The 9,799-nt window shown below is 42.8% G+C and overlaps 1 protein-coding gene across 1 annotated transcript; it reads left to right on the forward strand.

Moving 5' to 3' along the window:
* The first annotated feature begins 4,057 nt into the window (after positions 1-4,057).
* Positions 4,058-9,757, forward strand: kcnmb2a (potassium large conductance calcium-activated channel, subfamily M, beta member 2a). The gene is made up of 5 exons (XM_082513953.1): positions 4,058-4,288; positions 7,086-7,223; positions 7,349-7,519; positions 7,796-7,991; positions 8,215-9,757. Exons 2-5 carry the CDS (start codon positions 7,165-7,167, stop codon positions 8,497-8,499), a joined length of 711 nt encoding a protein of 236 aa, XP_082370079.1. The 5' UTR covers positions 4,058-4,288; positions 7,086-7,164; the 3' UTR covers positions 8,500-9,757.
* Positions 9,758-9,799: the final 42 nt, after the last annotated feature.

The following is a 9,799-nucleotide window of genomic DNA, read 5'->3' on the forward strand; positions in this document are numbered from 1 at the left end:
ATTTAGTACTGCCTTTGTTACACTGCATTTCCCGGTTACCACTAACAATGGTGTTTGAGTGGAACACTTTAATTCTCACACGTGTTCGTAACCCGACCGCCACAACACAGTAATGTGTGGGTAATTACCAGCGACTGGTCATTAGTCACAGCTAAATAGAGTTCTGCCAAAGCTGCCGCATCATCTGTAACCAAAGCAGCGCTGATAATACAGCAGTAGTGTAGTATTTGCATGTAATCAGAAGGAAGCCGTGTGAAACGGGCATTCATTTGTATCTTATTAACTGTGTAGCTGAGAGATGGATTTGCCTGTAGCAGATAAAGTATGATAGTGCAGTGCTTTTTTTTTTTTTACTCCCCAGCCTCTGAGCAGTTTGATCCTCCCACTCAATAATCTCAGAGCTCGTCTTGTCCATTTGAAAATTCCTTTCCAATACCTTATGCCATGCATTCACATGTATGTATGGGTTGATAATATGTAACAAGACTTTTAAGTGCAGAAGATATTAGATTCGAGATGCACTGATATAGCAACTTAATACTGATAGCGACAGATAGTGGCCAGATTGACTGAAGCTATTTTCACCTATCCTTCTTCACAAGAGGTCCCCAGAGCAGATAGCGATGCACATTTGATTTGGTAGATTTTAACACTGTGTGCCCTTCCTGTCACAACCCCTAAGGGATTTGTGTGTCCCCTCATGATTAAACCAGGGGTTGTTTGCTTGGCAGAGCAATCATACAAATCACTACGCTACGGATCCACTATTAGCCAAATAGACTGATATTGATATGTCGGTGGCCAATATTTATTGTTGTGTTGTGTTACTGGGTATGTGGAGAAAAAAATGTAAAAAACAAACAAACAATAAATACATTTTTGTTTATATAGCTCCCAAATCCCAACAATAATCACCTCATGCTTCTTTATCTTGCAAGGTAATGGAGAGAAAACCTCAAGAGTCAGACGACTATCTACAAGCGAGCACTTGGTGACAGTGGAAAAGAAAAACTCTCTATTAACAGGAAGAAAGCTCCAGCAGAAGCAGTAGGCATTTGTCGTGACTGATTGGTGTAGAGGGGAGGCCAAGCAGAAAAACCTATTGTTTGCTTGCAATAAAAATGCAAATATCACCATCACCCGAGGTTCCGGGTGATGGTTGGTGTTGTGGTTAGCACTGCCACTTCACAATATAAGCTTCCAGGATCAAACCCATTTTCTTCACACCTAAGCAGAAGAAAACTGATGGATGGACAGTATCAGCCCAGAGCTGATGCATCCCCAGTCGAGATGGAGCTCCACGAGGAAAAACAAAGGACCACAACACAAAACTTTGCTATAAAATCTCACAAAACATGGCACCAGTGCTGTTTGTCTCCATTAGTTAATTTCCGAGTGATTTCCCACGTTCTGCCTCTGGTGCTCTCTCCTCGAGCCATGAGAAACAGAAATATGTGCTCCATCACTCCCACTGTGTGAGGGTGTTTTGGCTGCCAAGTGAAGAAATGTGAAGCAAATTCCTCATCTCCAGCGCCAGCCTTTACGCAATACATGATTCACTCCAGAGGCAAATATTGTGAATCGACTCACCTTTTTCTGCAAGTGTAAATCCTGCTCACCCATTTTCACCTGACCCACGTGCACATACTCTATACTGTATGTGAATATATAGATATATATGTACGGTATTTCTGCATGCATGTGTGCAGAAACCCCTGGTTTACAAAGTCTGCTTGTGTTTCAGCTGTTACCCCTTAAAACAGGGTTAGCACAGCTTCCCTCTATAATTGTGAGACTAGGAGTGTGTGTGTGGGCGGGAAACTAATCTGCAGGACAATAACAAGACCAGGCTTTATCAAGTGCCTTAGCAACTGCAGTATGCCTTTTTCTTGTGTGTGTGTGAAAGATCATGAACAGAAGATTAGTGGGTATATTTTAGATAAGGACAAATAATTTGACACTAGTGGGTCAGTTTTTCTTTCTTTGTTTCTTCTGTTTTTTGGTGTTTGCAAACCTGTCAGAACAAGCAACGCCTGCTTCTGACCGCTTTCTGAAGAGTTCACATGCAGAACTTTGAGCAGCTGATGTTAATGTGTACATTGGAGGATCCCAACCTTTAGACTGGAGTCTCATGTTGCCATTTCTTTCAGCGGATGGATGCACAGGTGACACGCCAGTCAGCACATAAATATTAAAACCGGGCCCTGCGTCCAAAGGTGCTCTGTGTTGACAGCAATTTAAAGACAGGGGTGGAACAGCTTGGCCCAAAACGCCGCTCCGCGCTGGCTCTCCAAGCCACCTCCCGTGCACCGTTAGGGTGATGCATTGTTGTGTGTGAGAAAGTGAGAGATGGAATAAGAATGAAAAAAGGGAGCAAGAGAAGGGACTGCAGCTCAGCTTCACTGCCTGCTCAGCATGAGCTATTTTTAGATCCAGAGAAACAAAGACGCAGAATCGCCTTTCATCCCCCCCCCCCCCCCACACACACACACACACCCACCCATCCACCCCCCTGTTAGCATGTTATTTCACCTCCAAATGTGGTGCTTGAAGACAGCCTGCACTTTGTAGCTAAGTTTAGATATAACCTCAAATAAATACAAACGCCTTTCCATCTGCCCTTGAGCATTTTTCCCCCTCATCCTGCTATATCTATGCACAAATTCTTCCTGCTGTCTTACTGTACACGCAGAAGGGACCATTATTTTTAAGGACCAAATCCAAGGCCAGGGTATAATTACAGCAGCAAGCATGTGAGCTGAGTGGCAGGAAGGAGCTCTGTGGTTCTTCTGGGAGGTTGTCTTGTGTTACACTGTACAGTGTACACTGTTAATCAGCTGGACGATGCAGAGAAAGTCAAGTAGTGAGCAGTGACAGTATCAGATCTTGTGCTATAACTGAAAAGGGCAGACGTTCGCTCAATCGCTCAAAACCAAACGGGATGAGGAGAGATTGCAGTCAAGATGGCTCATCAGCTAGGGTCGGTGAAGTAAAATCCACCATCTGGTCAGGCTGTTGAGGAAATTACTGTTTAAAGGGAAGTGGTAAAAACAGGTTAAAAACCCTCCCAAAAAACTCTACAGATTTAATCTGCAAATTGTGTTTTATTTTCAAGCTTAAAAAAGCATTTGTGTACAAAATCTCTACTCATGGTTACTTGAAACAGTAAAAGCCTTATAAAATACATCACATGTGATTACATCACTCAAGATTTAGAAATTTCGCAGATTAAATTCTGAGCGAATGTTTGCTCTCACTCTTTCTTTCTTGCTATCTTTAGTCTTTATTTTTTAAGTGGATTTAATTGTCATTTTTGCTTTTAATGAAGAGAGCCAGAAGTTTAAAAAGCAATAAGATTCCCCCGTATAGAATAAAAGCAGGGATATCCCAGCGATGTGGTTTGCCTGATCAGCATGATCTTTTCACACACGTAATAATAAATATATCCCTACAAAAAATAAATAAATCACACTTTAACACCCATGTCTCCACCAGAGTGAAAGCATCACCCCTCATAATGAATTGAGTTGCACGTTTAATGTTCAATCAGTGGATGGAGAGCCACCCTCCACGTTTATCTTTTTCCACTTTTTGAGGTTGCAGAGACACCTTGTGGCCACAATGTAGCTGCAACTTCTTTTTTTGTCTTGTCACAGCATTTGACTTTGAATTTGCCTAAACGTCCTGTAAATGGGGAAGCACTATGGTGCAGTGTGTAGCACTGTTGTCTTACAGCAAGGGTTCAAATCCACCATCTGTGTGGTTTTTGCATATCCAACCCGTATCTGTGTGGTTTTTATCCAGGCGCTCCAGCTTCCTCCCACAGTCACAAAGACATGCAGTCAGTGGTTAACTGTGATTGTAATAGGTGTGAATGTGAGTGTGAGTGGTTGTCTGTCTCTGAGCGTTAGCCATGTAACAGACTAGTGACCTCTCCAGGGTGTAGCCTGCCCCTGAACTGGATAAAGGAAAGTAAATGGATATAGACATATGTACAATATAAGGCCAGAAGCGTTTGAAGTAACTGCTGCGCACAAACATAGTAACAGGCCCAGTCAGAGGTCTGATCATTGTGCTGCCCAACACATTTTAAGGCATTGTAAAGGGAACTCAAATTACTGACCCAGGTATGGCAGGCATCCTGTTCACTTGGGGGTAAGAGTTTAAATAAGACGTAGCCAGCTGCTGTCCCCAGGAGCCTGGGCAGCATTTGGAAGAGCTTCTGCTGACAGTTGTACACCAAAGACTGGATTATCACAACAAGCCCCCCCACCACGAGCGACAAAAGGTAGGACTTCACAGAATTGACATGTTATCGCTGCGGTTTCAATTCAGCATAAGCTAATTCAAAAGCTGGGGCTTACTTCACTTCGGCTGTGAAAAGAAAGAGATTATCACGGACACCGGGGGAGAAACACAGGCCATGTGTGCTTAAAAAAAGAACCGGCACACAGCGGAAAGCTGACATTTAGCACAAAACGGATACAAAAGAGTTTGAATCTTTTACAGATCTGGTGCATGTGCTATTTATTTCTAAGCGATCAGATTTAGATGCAGTGCATTGACCTGTTGAATGGAGCACACTGTGATTTTCCTCCTGGAGTGGCCTAATGAATCATATGTTTTTTACTCAGTCGGAGGAACAGCGCTGCAACCTTCACAACTGCTGCAATAATAAATAGCTGATTTAGTTAACATGCAGCTCACTTTCCCCTGCATATTATACAGCATTACTCTGTGGCCCTCTGTAAAGCGCTTATACTGTACCTATGTGGGCTGCTGAGGGGCAGGACCAGCACTGGGACACATGATGGGAAAGCAATAATCACTGGAAGGACAACATGAACATACCTTTGTTGTCATCTCTTCACTGCCTCCGTTTTGTGCACCTTTGCAATCTTTCTAAATCTCTCTTTTCTCATTTTTTATTTTTTGGTCACTTGTGTTTCTTTTTTGTGGCTCCACAATTACGCGAGCTACCACGTGCCAGCTCTGTTCACTATCATTCAGTCTCGCTCGCGCTCACGAGATTGAAGCGAGGCAGCTGGATGAAACATGAACTAAGGACACACCCGTGAAAACATGAGGGGACGCTGGCTGATCGTATCGGCCTCTGGCTCAGGATGTTCATTAAAATGATAACAGGAAAGTGTGAACAATACGTTCCTGCTGCTGTAAGCATTTCCACACCAGCACTCGGTGCTGGAAAATCTCTTTAAGCACGCAAAAACTGTCACCCTGCAGAGCTTTGTGGGGTTGGACAGTATGCAGACCAAGTAGACTTTAAAAAAAAAAAAGCAGAGACATGAAGAAATTCGTGTTTTTCGAAACCGTCGACAGGCTCTTTGAGCCTCTAACACTATTTCACTGCAGTTTGAGACATTTCACATAAATAGCACATTTCCAGACATCTCTAGAAATATATTTGAGTTAACATCACTTTTAAATAAACCTCATCAGCTGCATTTTTGGTTAGCCTCACTTACCAGCGAGAACAGTCGAGGCCCATTCCTCACAGGCTGTTGTGCTGCCAGTGTAAATCAAACCTGCACTGAGCACAAGGCTCAGCTGCCAACACGTTTACAGCTTTCAAAGCCTTTAAAATGTTTTGCTTGACAGTTAAGTAGACACATGGAGTTAGGGGGTCTCTCTCTGAAATTGTGTGTGCGGGTGTCCACGTTTAGCTGAAATCAATACAGTTATGCACCGAGCTTGAGGCCCTCGAGGGGCAACGGCAGGGTGTGTGTGTGTGGGTGGCTGGTTAAAAGTAATAAGACACAGCGTAAAATTTGTGTGAGTGACTCCCTTTGTTGTGGGGATGCATGCAAATTCGTGTGGAGTGTTTGGAGAGAAGCGCATTTTGTTGATAACATTAATGGTTTCCTTCAGATGTCTTGTGTCACACTGGAGCTGTCTCTCAGCTACATTTCCCCTAAGCAGCTGGGAATGTGATACAATAAGGAAATTACTCATCTAAGAGGAACTTGCTGGCTTGTTTTCTAACTATTCTGGTCCCAGCATTCTGGCAGGGTTGTTATCCCCTCACAAACAAAAAAGAAAAAAAAAGAAAGAAAAGAAAGAGGCCGTGTTCATTCTGCTTCCATTTTGAGCCTTGAATGAAGCTAATGTTTTCTTTGGAGGGCTGTTGGGGCGTAAATAGAAGCTTTTTCTAAATAAATTCCAGCCTGCGGAGGAACTGATTTTTGATTTTCAAATAAAAGCAGTGACAATATGGGAAATTCACCCCAAGTTACAGCGTGCACATGCAGTCTTAATAGTGTTTTAAGAACTTAAAGATGACCAATTACTCCTAATGTCTCAGGTGCTTATTCAATTACATGAAAGCTAATGATATTAAAGAAGCTGTACGTACAGCGGCACTGAATGCTGCATGTTTTCTTGCAGTGGTAGGACCTGTGGAGGAGGCCCATGCAAGGTGTTGCTCTTGTGTCTCAATAGGTGCAAATGACTTTGTGTTGACAGTGTTCAGAAAACAGCAGGTAGGTTTTTTCTTTTTTTCTTTTCACGTGTGCCACGTCAGCATTAACGCCTTTCATCAGTGGCAGTCCATCATCTTGTAGAATTCTTTGTGTTCAAAATGAGATGTTTACCTGGCGGGGCGTGCCATATCAAGTGCAGCATAATGAGGAACTGTTGTTCGAGGGCTATTTGAAGTAGTGTTTACTTTATCCGGAACGTAGTGCGTTTTGACAGCCAATATGCACCAGAGGTAAAGCGTGATTTGCGATTCTCACGTCTTACAAATCTCCCTTGGAACCACCGACTCGGGATTTGTGCTCTGTTTAGGACAGCGGTTCTTAACCTGGGTTCGATTGAACCCTAGGGGTTCGGTGAGTCGGTCTCAGGGGTTCGGCAGAGCCTCCACCGTGACATGCACGGCTCATTTTGTGCACCAATAAAAAACAAATCTATGTCTTGAATTTGAAAAAAATCATATTTTATTTTTCACTAAAGAGGGGTTCAGTGAATGCGCATATGAAACTGGTGGGGTTCGGTACCTCCAACAAGGTTAAGAACCACTGGTTTAGGATCTTAAAAATAAAACCGGCTGCACTCTTTCACAGGTCTTTCCAGCAGCCTTTCCATTCTGCTTCATCAGACACAGGCGGACGTGCATCACCATCATTGTCGTCGCCAGGAAAGATGTTCTTTGTGGCAGGGGCCAGAAATACAGCAGGATCGGGAAGAGGAAATGAAAGGAGGTAACAGATTCTCATCATTTCAGGCTTGAAAAAGTATGAAATGTCAAGAGGACTTCGATTGCCAAAAGTATTTCAGCTACAGCTTTAAAAAAAAAAATTAACTCCTTCTAATTTTCCATCATCAGGACAATTTACCAGAAATTTCGAGAGGTAGATATATTGGACAAGAAGAAGACGGTGACCGCTCTGAAGCCCGGAGAAGATCGGGCCATTCTTCTGGGACTTGGGATGATCCTCTCTTCAGTCATGATGTACTTTGTCCTGGGTATCACCATATTGCGGTCCTATGCAGACAGGTACAGGCCTGCTAGTGTTTGGAGGAGGCGGCTCTGATATTTCTTTCAGAAACATGTTTTATTCATCAGATGTGCTTGTTGGCAAACTGTTTCTTTGCTCGTTCAAGCGGGAAAAATGCAAAAATGAATACTTTATGAAACCAGATCTCCAGGAGCAGATTACACTTTCCAAACTGAGCTCGTTTCATGGCATAACATCCCGAATGCTGTCTTTCTTTCCTCTTCTTCTTTTTTGTTGTCGTAATAAATTGGATCTTCCTTTAAATGTCAACACAGCGTGTGGACGGAGGAGGGTGTGTGTATTGTTCTCAACTCCACGGTCACAGCAGACATGAACTGTTCCTACAGCTGTGGGTCAGACTGCTGGAGGATATCCAGATACCCTTGCCTGCAGGTCTATGTGAGCGTCAATAACACAGGCCGTGTCAGCCGTTTATCTCACAATGAAGAGACCCGTGATGCCAGCTCTGAAGTGAGTACGGTGCCAGAGAGAAAATACTGGGAATTACTGAACTGTTTCAAATGTTGACAATGGCTGTCAGATGTTGGCCCGGCGATAGATGCCCAATTCAGAAATGTCAGATAGCGTGTTGTGAAATAAAACAAAAGTAGCTCTGAGTGCCAAAAAACAAAAAAGTATGACTGGCTGATTGCCCTCTGGATGACCTCTGTGTCCCTCACTCCTGTCCTTGCAGTGTTTCTATGTGCCCAGGTGTCAGAAGGACAGCACAGCCATGCACGCCATGATTTTGAACATTTCTGAGCGACTGAAGGCGAACCAGCAGGTCCCGTGTTACTACGACCCCAGCGAGCAGCAGGAGATGACTCTCTTGATTCGCCTGTACGATCACAGCGCCGTCTTCCACTCGCTGCTCTGGCCGTCTTGCACGCTCGCAGGAGGGGCCCTAATCATCATGATGGTGAAGCTAACGCAGTACCTCTCCAGACTGTGTGAAGAGATAGGGAAGCTCAAGACATGAAAAAATCAAAATAAACCAAGAAATTGATGGTTTGTGAGGGACGCACGACATAAAGGAATTGCTGGGAACCAAATGAATGTTTTGTTGCATCTCGCAAACCGTTCTCTTCAGCTGAGACATTCAGAGCAGCTGATTTTCACCTCAGAGCAAGTGTATAAATGTGAATGAACTGTCAGCTGTATAAAGATCTGAGCGCAGTTGGGAAGATGTTAAAGCATGGTAAAAATGTCTGAGAGTGCTTGTTTACAAGTGTTACATACCCGACGAAAACGAATCAATATTTGAACCGATGGAGAAAAACATCGCTGTCTGAGCAGAAGTGTCTGTGGCTGATGATGTCGAACAATGTGACAATGATAGGAAAGCATTTTGATAAACATGTGCCGCTTCTTCTTTTGTTCATCAGTTGTCCAGTTTCTTCAGATTTTTTAAGGCTACACTCCACAGCATGCCATGATAAGTGAAGTTTTCAGCTAATAGCTTTTTTGTTGGTTGTATTGTTTTATGCCTGTCAAACTGTGTTTGGCAACTAAAGAAATGGGAGCAAATTGTGTGTTTTTGTGACAGACTACTAGTAACAACATGGCAGCGCTGCCAGGTTGTCTGTTCTGTGGTGAATGATTCATAGATGTTATGTGGCTTAACAAACAAATAGAACATTGTTTTGAAAATGTTCATGTACAAGGACTGGACTGAAAATGAGTGAAAAATCAGAGACATCATGACACAGCGTACATGTGCGCTGACTCAGCCTACCAGACTAAATAAATTGATTTTGTATTCCAGGATCACAATTTTTATTGATTACATCTCTATAATAATTTTCTATTTGAAATTACATCTTACATTGTGGTAGTTCGCTGGCTGTGTCTGGCTTGTAACTGTAACAAATGATCAATCCCTCAGCATTTACAAGGTAGAAAACAAATACAGATGCACCTCTGCTAAATGTTCACAGCTTTTTTATAATGAAAGAGAACCTGATTTTTAAAACCTGCATCACAAACACAGGCGGCTGCCTGACTGCATATCCATATGCTTGAATATGGCTTCTTCAATTATCAATTTTTCAAAGTTTTAAGCTGCTCACACTCTAATCACTCAGTAATCTTGACCATTTAATCTATTCCTTTGCTTATTGAATATAGACTGTTTGTTTTACAGATACTCGAGAAATGTGTGGAAATATAATGCCCTGAGTGTACATATATAATTAAATAAAATAGTGCTGCAATCGTATTTTGTAGGCTTGTTCACTTCACGTTTCTATAAAGGGTTTGGACTCTGCATGTGCAATCTG

This window comes from Aulonocara stuartgranti, assembly GCF_965226115.1.
Source record: "Aulonocara stuartgranti genome assembly, chromosome: 18".
NCBI classification, from domain to species: Eukaryota; Metazoa; Chordata; class Actinopteri; order Cichliformes; family Cichlidae; genus Aulonocara; species Aulonocara stuartgranti.